Source organism: Engystomops pustulosus, chromosome 1 (genome assembly GCF_040894005.1).
Source record: "Engystomops pustulosus chromosome 1, aEngPut4.maternal, whole genome shotgun sequence".
Classification (NCBI taxonomy): Eukaryota; Metazoa; Chordata; class Amphibia; order Anura; family Leptodactylidae; genus Engystomops; species Engystomops pustulosus.
In genome coordinates this window covers 262,563,492-262,575,946 of record NC_092411.1, presented here as the reverse complement: position 1 = coordinate 262,575,946, position 12,455 = coordinate 262,563,492, and the positions used below count along the sequence as shown (strand labels likewise).

Below are 12,455 nucleotides of genomic sequence, written 5' to 3'. Positions count from 1 at the left end.
GCTACACCTGGGAAAATGAACTGCACTTCATCTACATTAGAAAAAGCATAAAAGAACATAACACACACAACTACAAGAAAAAAAAAAACTTTGTGAAGTTGATAAGAGACGAGCATCACGACAGCACAAAGCACGGAGAAAGTTAGAGAAGAAGCGTCTCCCTTACCTTCTATCCCTGCATCAATCAGCCCAAACTGTTCCAATAATTTCACAAAGAGAACAATGACGATTAGTACGGCTATCATTTCAAGACCTTCCAAGTTCATGGCGAGCTAGGTCATGGTCTGACCACAGCCAGCTCGTTCACGCCTCTGCTCTGCTTTGTCAAGCCATGAAACTACATTAGGAGGACTAGTGGCAGTCAGGGAGAGGGAGAGAATGAGGGAGCGCGTGTCTGTGTGCACACACTGCCTCCTGTCTACGCTCGCAGAGGCCAGAAGTGGCAGACGGAGAAACTCAGGCCTGTCAGGATTTACCCGTACGCTTCTTATCACAAGGGAGACGGAGAGTGACCATCACCCAAGGACCCAGGAGGTCACACCAGAAAACCTCCCTGCTAAAAAGTGATGTGGACAAACTGACGGCAAAACACCTGGGATTTTTTTTCTGTCTTTTCTTCATTCCCATGTTTTATGGTTGGAGATGTTGTGGATTGGCAGTTCCCTTGGTAACCACATGTAACATTGGAAAGTAAATCTAGGTTTGATACCTTTAGGTAATGCTCGGTGTAGAGTCATAAAGGTTGAGTGCTCCGACTAACTATGACATTGAGAGATCCTTGTAGACCCGGTGACCTTGGATGCCGGATGTCAAAACTGAACTCTGAGCTCTGCCAGGCGTGATGGAGGGGATACAGAAATAATACAGCAAGTTATGTACTAGAGGGGGTGGCCTAGGGTCTACTTCTGGGTACCCACAAATACATCCTATAAGTCAGTGATGGCGAACCTTTTAGAGGTCAAACTGCAACCCAAAACCCCGCTTATTTATCGCAAGGTGCCAAACAAAAATTAAAGCAGTAACTTGTTGCTCCCTGTTCAACAACTTTCAATCATATTGGCCTCCTGAGGACACCAACACAGTAGAAAGATGGAAAATTTTCATCATTTTAGCTTCTTTCCAGTTTCCCTCTGTACACAGAGAATTGTGGGGCCAGCAGGAGGTCCTCCAAAGATAATTCCACCCTGTCTAATTCTTTCTCTTCCTACAGTCCCAAGTAGAGAATTGAGTATCAAAATATGACTGAAAGCAGCATCTTTTAAGTTTCTTGGAACTGCAGGAAGATTCTTTGAGTCCTGTCTGGTGTGCTGGGGTGATGGCCCGGGTGCCCACAGAAAGGGCTCTGAGTGCCACCTCTGGCACCCGTGCCATAGGTTCGCCACCACTGCTATAAGTCATTCAAGGGAATACACAAAGTTAAAGCTGCCCAACCCCTGAAGATTCTGTCTAGTTCCTCCAAACTTGACATAGTGCTGTTCTTCTGTTATTCTTGTATGAATAAAACCTGGGTTCAAAAACTGCAACATTTTTTTTGCTTGCAATAAAAATTCTCCAAGGCCACCTCCAAGGTCTCCAGCCTAATAGTTATTTGTTGGGAGGGGCACATTAGTTTTTGGTTTGGAAGCAGAGATCTTGTGGTTTTCCACCAGATCACGACCCCAAAAGACCTTTAAGGATCACGGTGCATCACTCCTACATGACCAAGTTGGGCGGCTGCTTGTCTGCCTATGGAGGGAGGAAGGGTGGAGAGCGCTCACCCTGCCCCCTCTTCCTCTCGACCCTGTGCTTGGCCGAGAGCCGTCTAAATGTGGCCTAAGCCTGCCATGGGCCATGGGCTGTATGGTATATTATAGCTCCTACAAGTCTGGAATTCACTTCCTACATATGGGACTAGAATCAGCTTCTTGGGTGTCCCTTCTGTCTGCTTTCAATCTGTGGTGTCAGGACCTACAAAGGTCCTGAAATGGCTCTTGCGTGCCTGTGTATTGATAGAAGGTTTACAAAGATTTCATTGGTCAAGGTCCTTCTCAGTATAATATTTGTTGGGTGGTTTGAGTTGCCATGGGCCCCCTAGAGGGCTTGGGCCCCGAGCAACCAGCAAAACTGCCTATATTAAAATCCACTACTGCCAGTTGGGTTAACACTTTCCAATCAGTGCAGCCACTATCAGACTGTGTAGAGGCAAGGAGGGGTGGCAACACCCCAATGTCAATCAATGTCAGTATGTATCAGAGCTGCTGGGGACAGAATCATATCATCATCAACCTCCAATATCGAGCCTACCTTTGTAAAAGAAGTCTTCTTAGCTATCCACAACGGGGGTCATTTAGCACATTGGGGTATTTGCACAATTTTTTTGTGCCTTTTTCCAGTAGTTCGCCAGAGTTTGCAGTGTAGCAGTTTCCATATAAACATCCCAAGGTATAAGTTATAAACCACAGAAACAAGACAGGATGTATGCAAGCATTATGAAAGTTTTTATTAAGTCAAAAAATATACATAAAAACAATTAAAAAGCACTACATGTGCTAAAGTCCAGCAACCATCCCTGGGCTCAATGCAGAAAAGTAGACAAATATGGTATACATTCCAGGATGTAAAACCTGGTATGGCTCAAAACCACCAACAATTAGGTGCTACCATATTCAAAGTGCAGAGTATGGGATACAATATAGATTTAAGTAGTTTGACCATAAAGAAGACAAAAAGTGCAAACAGGGAAGGAGCTGGAGAAAGGATTCCCCACGCGTATCGCCCGTCCAAGCAGGCTTCCTCAGGGGTAAGTGTGAGTAATACACAGATCCAGTATATATAGGAGAGACCCACCTCCAGATCCAAGCCCCCCCCCCCCCGCCCCCCGTGATCATGCATGCCTCCCGGACCAGCTGTCGGCGTGCGTTCAAGCTGCCGGAAGTCGCGTTCCAACTACCGGAAGTAGGAGCCTGCTACAATAGCATCTTGCGCAGCGAGTAGGGCGCATAGGTTAAGGTATATCTCTCGAGGCTTAGTACCTCACACTCTTTCATCTCCCTTAGATTGGAGTAGATCCTATTTTGCTCATCCAATCCACCATCTTTATCGCTGTTCACAATAGTTGGCTTTCATAATGTCATAATAATACTTATTATGTCTTTTTACGCACAGTTTATGCTCACACAATACTTTATAATATTCTCTACCATTATTTCTACAAAGAAACCTTCTTCACAATACCTATATTGTCTTCACCTTGTATATATGCTTACCTTTCTGTATTTTGGTCCTCCTACTACTTTTGCGCCAAAGAATAATCTATTCCTGTAAGTTGGCACTTCTTACTCTTTGTGCCGCGATTGATGCTGTGGAGGCTACGCACCCTTTTGTACATATTTTTGCACCATGGCATGCCTACATGAAATTCCTATATAAACCAGTAGTCATGCATTTGTATCCTATACTTTATACTTATAGTCTGACCTATAGTTGATATCCGTCATTGCGTTTATACTTTGGCATATTCGCCAACTACCGATGCGCCGAAAAAAAATTTCCTCTTTGCAAGTTGATGTCTTTTGTCCTCTATGCCGCGACTGATGTTATAGGGGCTATTTACCAATCTGTACATATTCCTTTATTTAGGAATGGACACATCTGGCACCTGTATAAGTATGCGCTCTGATGTTATACATCGGATACTTACAGTCTGGTTCACAATATGTACTTGTCTCCTGTACGCTCTATTTAGAACAAATACTTGGCATTGCGCATGCGCGCCCCGCGACTTCCGGTAGTTGGAACACGACTTCCAGCAGCTGGAACGCACGCCGACAGCTGATCCGGGAGGCATGCATGATCACGGGGGGGCTGGACCTGGAGGTGGGTCTCTCCTATATATACTGCATCTGTGTATTACTCACACTTACCCCTGAGGAAGCCTGTTTGGACGGGCGATATGCATGGGGAATCCTTTCTCCAGCTCCTTCCCTGTTTGCACTATGCACTTTAGGTAATTATTCTTTTTGTCTTCTTTATGGTCAAACTACTTAAATCTATATTGTATCCCATACTCTGCACTTTGAATATGGTAGTACCTAATTGTTGGTGGTTTTGAGCCATACCAGGTTTTACATCCTGGAATGTATACCATATTTGTCTACTTTTCTGCATTGAGCCCATGGATGGTTGCTGGACTTTAGCACATGTAGTGCTTTTTAATTGTTTTTATGTATATTTTTTGACTTAATAAAAACTTTCATAGTTCTTGCATACTTCCTGTCTTGTTTCTGTGGTTTTTAAAATTTTCACCTAATAAGGCGCAAAAAAACTTAATTTGAAAAAAAAATCAGGTGCAAAAAAAAGAGGCTCACAAAAAGATAAATCACCACCAACATGCTACAGAGGCTCTGCTCCTTCCCTGACAAGCAGGGCAAGAACTGATTTTTATTTAACTGGACGAGTGAACCCTCTAATAAGTGGATTTTAATACAGGCACCAAATTTTATACTGAGAAGGACCTTCACCTATAAATTATTCGTACAGCTGCCAATACAAATGTACACAATAGCCATTTCAGGACCTTTGTAGGTCCTAGAATTGTCCTAAAAGTGCTAATTGAAAGAAGGCAAAAAAAAAAAAAGAAAGCATTCTCCATTCCCCAAGAAGCTGATTCTAGTGCCATATGTAGTAAGTGACTCCAGACTTGTAGGACTATATTATTCATACAGCCCAGGGACCAGGGAAGTTTAATCCGCCACTACCTCTATTAGTCATGCAACATCATTTTCGTTAAATGGGATTTTTTGTCTTTTTTTTTCTTTCCTGTTCAGCACCACTGCTGGCCGCTGTCAGTGACATCAAGTCAACAGCCATACAGTCCCAATAGCCTAACAGCCAGAGGCCGTAGCAAGCGAAAATTGTCCGCTACACAGCAACAGAGATGGGAGCTGCCGGGCTGAAATATATTTTTCCTCTGTTATATCAAATCAAAAGACGAGGGGGCACTGTCTCCGTCTGGAGAAATCAAGGTTTAATCACCAGAGGAGACAGGGCTTTTTTACTATGAGAACTGTCAATCTGTGGAATAGCCTGCCTCAGGCGCTGGTCACAGCAGGGACAGCAGAGAGCTTCAAGAAGGGTCTAGATGCCTTTTTACACCTAAATTACATTGATGGTTATGTTATATAGAATTTTTTCCCCTAAATCCCTTCCTCATCCAATCCCTTCCCTTCTTTGGTTGAACTTGATGGACATGTGTCTTTTTTCAACCGTATAAACTATGATACTAAACTATGATACTATGATAGTACCTCAAACTAATTCAATATTTTTATAGTTTATGCAATTGGAGACACTTTTATGATTTTATTTGTTCATTGATGTATGCATTTAAGTGTTTGGTTTTACAGGTCTCCAAGGGTGTGTGAACCTTAGAGGTTCGGAATAGTCTTTATTGTGAATATACTGCTTTCTTATTATAGCCTGCCTGAGGGAAACTATGTTTAGAAAAAACAGAATATACGCAATATATAATACCTAAGGCAGGCTGTCATAGAAAATGTTAAATGACAGAGTTGGGAGCCTCTGAAAGGTTTACAGCTGTCATAACAACCAATTGGCTCCCCACAGATGACATCAGAGGGGACACTAATTGATGCTGTTTGGTACCACAATCGGGTTGGACAGTGGCACCTAATGGGATAGCTGTAATGATTAGTGCCAGCACAGATCACAACAGTTATCTGTATTGTTATACAGCATACATCCGCCTTGTAAGGAGAGGAATCAGCTCCATACATTCTTACTGGCATCATGACATACAAGTACATCAAGGTGCATTAAGAGGTTAATAAGCAGGTAAGCTTACAGTGTACATTGCATTTTGGCAAAAAACAACACTACTCCTAGAACATATATTTAAAGGGAACCTGTCACCACCTATACAGCTAGCGACAAGTTCCTACAGAGCCCTATTAACCAACTCACACCCTTCTTTTATTTAATTTTTTTTCCCTCACATCCCTGTAAATCACCTGGCATCAGAGCGGGTGTGTCTTGCTCGTTCGGCCCCTCCCATCTATTTATCTGTGCAGTCATGTCATGTGACCAGGGTGATGTCATCTGATCACATGACATGACTGCATGTCTCCATGAACTTCCCATCCAGCATGGAGACTGCTGTGATTTCATGTCATCAGATACATACATGGGGTACAGTTTGCTAATGTTAAGAGGCTAAATGGCCTAAGATCATGTCACTCTGGTCACATGACATGAATGTCACACAAGGCGCTGTGTAAAAAAGTGTAAACAATATTTCCTATAAGTAAATAGAGGTTTATTTGTCTGTAGGTGAGTACACGTACAACGTGGCAGGGCAGTGATTTGAAGAGACACAGAGTTGTCAGTCAAAATAAGGGGGCGTGGTTCACTGACACCCTGGAAGAGGAGAAGAGTCAAAGCCAGGAGACATGAGTCAGGAAAGCTAATTTGCATAACAGAAAAATGGCTGTAGTTTAGGTACAGTGCATTACTGGCAGCAAATTTTAGGTGACATGGAAAGCACTTGTAACCCTTTGTTAGTCAGGGTGGATACATTCTGGTGACAGGTCTTCTTCAAAATAAAGTTGTACAATTTTGTGCTAATACAAAATTCTCTGCAATCTGTGATGACATGATCTAAAATCCTCCTGACATCCTCATGTAAGATTCACACTCTGGAGTTGTCAGAAAGCTCCTTTGTCACTATAGTCTTGGTATTCTGCCAGCGCCTGAAAAGACAAAGATAATGCGCGAGTCTGCAAGAACCTCCACAGTCTACAAGTACAGAGTGTACTGCCTCGGGCCAGTGCACCTTCAAAATCTAAAAAATGATGAGAGAATTACATTAACAAAATTAGCATTTAACCCTTTTTTTGTCGGAGTAGCCACTCTTCCAAATGAACTTGTTCAGAACTTTTTGTAAAAACGAAAAATTAAAACAATAAAGTACAGAATGTGACTGACCGCTTAGATCAGACAATGTACCGGCTCCCTGCAGCGTCTGAATACATCTTCAGGAGGCCACCTGCCGGGACTACATAAGTTATCGCTCGCCTTCTGTCCGTTTTTGCACAGAGTGGGAACAGGGAATTGATTGAATCCATACTTCTCGGATAGTTCTCTTTTTGGCTTTCCCAGCCATAAAAATATTGATGACCAATGGATAGATCATCAGTAATGTATCAGTTTCCACACCACCTACAGATAACCCGTTCTCATTATCGGATGAATAGAGAATTTAATAGGGAGAAGGTTTAGACAAGTAGACAATACCATTTTTGATGTAGTGGCCAAGCCAAGTCACAGCAGCTCACAGCTTACATACCAATGAATGGGAATTTATCTACAGTCCCCTGATCTGCCCACTACTCAGAGGAAGGAGATGTCAACTATCTCATATTAAAATAAAATATTTAATTAAATGTATTAAAATAAATTGAATATACGATAAGCAAGTAAATTAATGTTGAACACAGATTTTATCTTTTTAATCCTGCATTATAGATTTGAGTTAGGTTCAATTTCTATCCATTTTTAAAGAGGACCTTTGACCCCCTCACACATGTGCTGATAATTTTACCAGGGGCTGGTGGGACACCTTTAATTTCCCTTGTAGACCCTAGTGTGTGACCATTGTAATCCTCCTCTCTGACAGTGGAGAGGATTACTATTGTCAGATATCTCAACAACCATTGGGGCTAAAAAGATACTGTGAAGAAGCCCCTATGTCATGTTATGTTCATCAGCACATGTCTGATGAAAGGTCCTCTTTAAAACCAATTATATATTTTTAAAGAATCAATAGGTCATGTCATATCAGACAACATTGCTATTACTTAGCAATTCTGGAGGGGGAGGCATGTGATAGCAGCTCTCTGTAGATAGGACATACTAGAAGATCTTTACTGTATATACTTTTAAATAATACTTTCCATCAGGAATCTACATATTAAGGTAGATCTTATGGTAGGTTCCCAGTAACATCATATACTCTAAACCAGTGATGGTGAACCTTTTAGAGACCGAGTGCCCAAACTTCAACAAAGACCCACTTCTTTATCGCAAAGTGCCAACTAAGAAATTTAATTTGTGATTTATACTCCCTTCTCTGTCACAGTTTTCAAGCACCCTGAGGCACCAATATAGCAGAAAATAATCCCAGGTAGAGCTGTCACTTTAAAATAGCTCTGTGCACAGCAAGTCCTGGGCTGTCTGGGACTGCAGGAAGATACCTGGAGTCATCTCTGGTGATGGCCTGGGTGCCCACAGAAAGGGCTCCGAGTGCCACCTCTGGCACCAGTGCCATAGGTTAGCCATCACTGCTCTAAACTATACTTCCCTACCCTTTAATGGTTTCTAACCTGATCTACAGTTTATCTACTGGGGAGTGAAGTAGCCTTTGCTCCCCCTCCCCGGAGAGGCTACTCTATGCCCCAGGAGCCTCTCTGGAAAATTAGCATACTAGTTAGAAAACATTTTAGGGTTTGAGAAGGGTAGTTTAGGGTTTCGGACGTTACTGGGAACCTACCATCAGATCTATCTTAATAGGTAGATACCTGGTGGTAGGTTTCCTTTAAATTCAGCAGTAAAGGCATAGTCTCCCTCATAATCTGACAATAGTTGCCAGTGCAACTATAGCAATGTGGTGGTGCCAGGGCAGCTGTCCAAAACTAAGGCTACATGCACACTGCAGTGTGCCCACCGCACTGTAGCATGGCGGACACACGGCAGTGCGGGGAGAGGAGGACGAGGTGAGCGCCGCTCACCCCCGCCCCTCTCCATAGCGATATATGGCCGCGGCGCCGTAATACGGGAAAAGATAGGACATGTCCTATCTTTTCCCGGGCTACGGAGCGGTACCTTACCGCTCCCGTAGGGCGCTGTGAGCCCATTGAAGTGTATGGGGGACGTATATACGTCCCCCATACATGTGTGTGAATGCAGGCTAAGTGAGTATTGTGCGTGGCTTTTCTTCGATTCACTGGCTGCTGGACAATGGCCTGATGTTCCATTATGCACATGCATCTCCTGACACAAAGAGTGGATGACTTCATGTTATTGTTTTATAATGAAATGTTATACAATTTTCCAACATACTTATAAATTCATCCTGGTTTTCTTGACCTCTGCTTACTGTCAGTCAATGTGATATGTCATTGTCTGCTTTCAGTGGATACAAATCTGTCCATTGTCACACGATCATCTGCAGTCTCAAAGTTTTTCATGACCTGTTGAGTGGAGAATGCCGTGATGTCTCTCACACATAGCACATAGAGAAGAGACAATCCTATTCTCTTACTCACATCCTCAGAAACGTCAGCATAGGGGACATTACACTGCATTACACTACATTATACTGCAGTAGTGAGCAGTGTAGCTATGACCTGCAATATTGGGAGCGATATGAATCACTAAAAGCAGCAACCGCAGAAATATCACATGGTCATATTTGCTCAGTATTGAGTAGAAGCAGCTTTGGAGCTGGTACAGCCAGGAGTCTTCTTGGAAATGATGCAACAAGTTTTTCACACCTGGATTTGGGGATCATCTGCCTCTTCCTTGCAGATCCTCTCCAGTCCCTCAGGTTGGATGGTGACGTTGGTGAAAGCCACTTTCTAGTCTCCCCAGAGACGCTCAATTGGGTTTAGGTCTGGGCTCTGGCTGGGCCTGAGGAATAGTCACAGAGTTTTTTTGAAGCTTTGTTAGTTTAGCTGTGTGCTTAGGGTCCTTGTCTTGTTGGAAGGTGAACCTTCTGCCCAGCCTGAGGTCCAGAGCTCTGGAAGAGGTTTTCATCCAGGATATCTCTGTACTCATCCACATTCATCTTTCCTTCAATTACAACCAGTGGTCTTGTCCCTGCCCCCATAGCATGATGCTGCCTCCACCATGTGTCACTGTTGGGATTGTATTTGGCAGTTGATGAGCAGCGCCTGGTTTTCTCCACACACACCACTTAGAATTAACACCTACAGCTCAGTCTTCATCTCATCAGACCAGAGAATCTTATTCCTCTGAGAGTTCTTAGTGTGTTTTTTTTTGCAAATTGTATGTGGCTTTCATATGTTGTGCTTCCTTCAGCACATAAAATCCTGATAGGTGGAGGCTGCAATGATAGTTGACTTTGTGGAACTTTCTCCTTTCTCTACTGCATCCGTCCCAAACTTCTTCCATTCAAGATTTATGGAGACCAGTGGACTCTCAGGAGCTTTGAGTGCTGCTGAAATTCTTTTGTAACCTTGGCCAGATCTGTGCCTTGCCACAATTTTGTCTGTGAGCTCCTTGGGCAGTTACTTAGACCTCATGATTCTCATGTGCTCTGACATGCACTGTTGGCTGTGAGGTCTTATATAGACAGTTGTGTGTCTTTCCTAATCAAGTCCAATCAGTTTAATTCAACACATCTGAACTGCAAAACAGAAAAGAACCATCTCATGGAGGATCAGAAGGAAATGGACAGCATGCATGCTAAATATGAATGTCACAGCAAATGGTCTCAATACTTATGACCATGTCATATTTCAGGTTTCCTTGTTTAATAAATGAGCAAAAAAATATTGGTTTAGTTATTATTAATTATAATTTTAATCTTGCTTGGGTCAATTGGCCTCAGCCTTGTAGTTTTTTTTTACCCTTCTCGGGATAAAAACAGTTTGAAAGGGTTACAAGTCCTCTCTATATCACCTAAAATTAGCTGCCAGTGGTGCACCGTACCTTAATTACAGCCATTTTTCTGATATGCAAATTAGCTTTTCTGACTCATCTCTGTCAACCTGAGAGAGGGGAAGAGTCAGAGATACCAGTGAGCCACACCCCATTATTCTGACTGACAGCTCTGTGTCTCATCAAATGACTGCTCTGCCTCCTTGTACTTAGGGACTGTCTGTTAATATTCCACTACAGACATATAAAGCTCTATGTAAAGATGGGAAATATTGGGGCACATTTACTTACCCGGCCAACGGAGTTCACCTGAAGTTCGTGCGACTGATTTCCTGCATGTGTCGCTTACACGCTCAGGTCCGCTGAGTTCTCCATCTTCTTCCTGGAGTATGTAAGTGCATTGGATGCGACCCAATTTGAATATAAAATCATGCGCTCAGTCCGAATCAGTCGGATCGTCCAACGGCCCGCCCCCCGATTTCTGTCGCATAAAAGCCAGAGCAATTGCGCCACAATCCGATTGCATGCGACACAATCCCCAGTTAAATACCTGTCACAGCGGCGCAAATCTTGAAAATGTAAAAAATCCGACGAAAGTGCGACCCGTGCCTTGTGTTACATTCATGACATGTGACCAGTGACATTATCGCAGGTCCCTCAGCCTTCTAACAATAGCAAACTGTACACCATGTATGTGATTACATGAAATCACAGCAGCCTCCATGGAGGATGGAGAGGAGTAAAAGTCAATGGAGGCTGCTGTGACTTCATGTGGTCAGATACATGCATGGGGTACAGTTTGCAGGACTCAGAGCCAGGACAACCCCAGCCACTGTGGGACCTGGAGGGAATATCCGGGAAAATCTCGCAGCTGCCTGTGAGGCGGGGCAGAGGTAGAAAAAACGGGACTGTCCCAGCAAATCCGGGACAGTTGGGAGCTATGGTACTGTTTCTACCTGGGGCAACCCCTGAATGTCTGTAAGAAAGGTCCCTGGGTAATGAATCAATTCACAGTTCTTTATAGAACAACAGTAGCAGGCAACAGGCCTAAACGGTCTAACAGCAGATTCGGAATCTGGTACTGGAGTGGTTGTGGAGAGTGGTCAGCAGGATAAGGCACCAGCTTGATGGTATATGAAGGCTGAGATAGTGGAGGTGGAGCTGTGTCCAAACTGTGGAAGCTGCAACTCTGGATTAGAGTCTTCTGACTCAGTTCCTAGGATTGGTTTATGTGACAGCACTGATGGTGTGCTGAACACTGACTCTCTCTTCACTCTGACCATGTGCTAAGAGACCATGAGGTCTGGACTGGACCATGTGGTGGTCCCCCTGGTCAGGTGGTAGCACCTCTCCAATCACACTACAGTTTACAATACAGCCACATAATTGGATAACATCTTACACCCATTTAACTATTGCCTTTCCAGTTGGGTGAGTTGCGCAGGCTCACCGGATGGATCCGGACAGATAAAGGGCTTTATTCACTACTACCCCCATGCCTATACATTGGCAAGGGTGTTGCAAATGGTCTCATCACTAAAAGTGGTGGACCTCAATAACGTTTCATAGTTTCTATTAGCTCCTATGGACAGAAGGTGTCTTGTTCACACAACGTCTCTTTTCAATGTAAACTTTTATACATTATGTCCTCGCTTCGAACTGCTACCCATTCATCCCACCTAGTATGACCATCTCTGTACATGCCTCGAGCTATAATTCTTTTGCTATCCCAGTATGTCAGTTACAATATCATTGACAACATTATGATGCCATGGTCC

At 43.4% G+C, this 12,455-nt stretch overlaps 1 protein-coding gene across 5 annotated transcripts in view; it reads right to left on the bottom strand.

Moving 5' to 3' along the window:
- Positions 1-12,455, bottom strand: part of KCNIP4 (potassium voltage-gated channel interacting protein 4) — a 384,363-nt gene that overhangs the window by 231,271 nt on the left and 140,637 nt on the right. Inside the window, exon 1 of one of the 5 annotated variants that reach the window (XM_072126016.1) lies at positions 167-550. The exons of the other annotated variants lie outside the window; for them this stretch is intronic. Coding sequence (XP_071982117.1) covers positions 167-266 — 100 coding nt within the window. The 5' untranslated portion in view covers positions 267-550. Of the gene's footprint in view, positions 1-166; positions 551-12,455 lie in introns of those variants that run through there. 5 annotated transcript variants of the gene reach the window in all.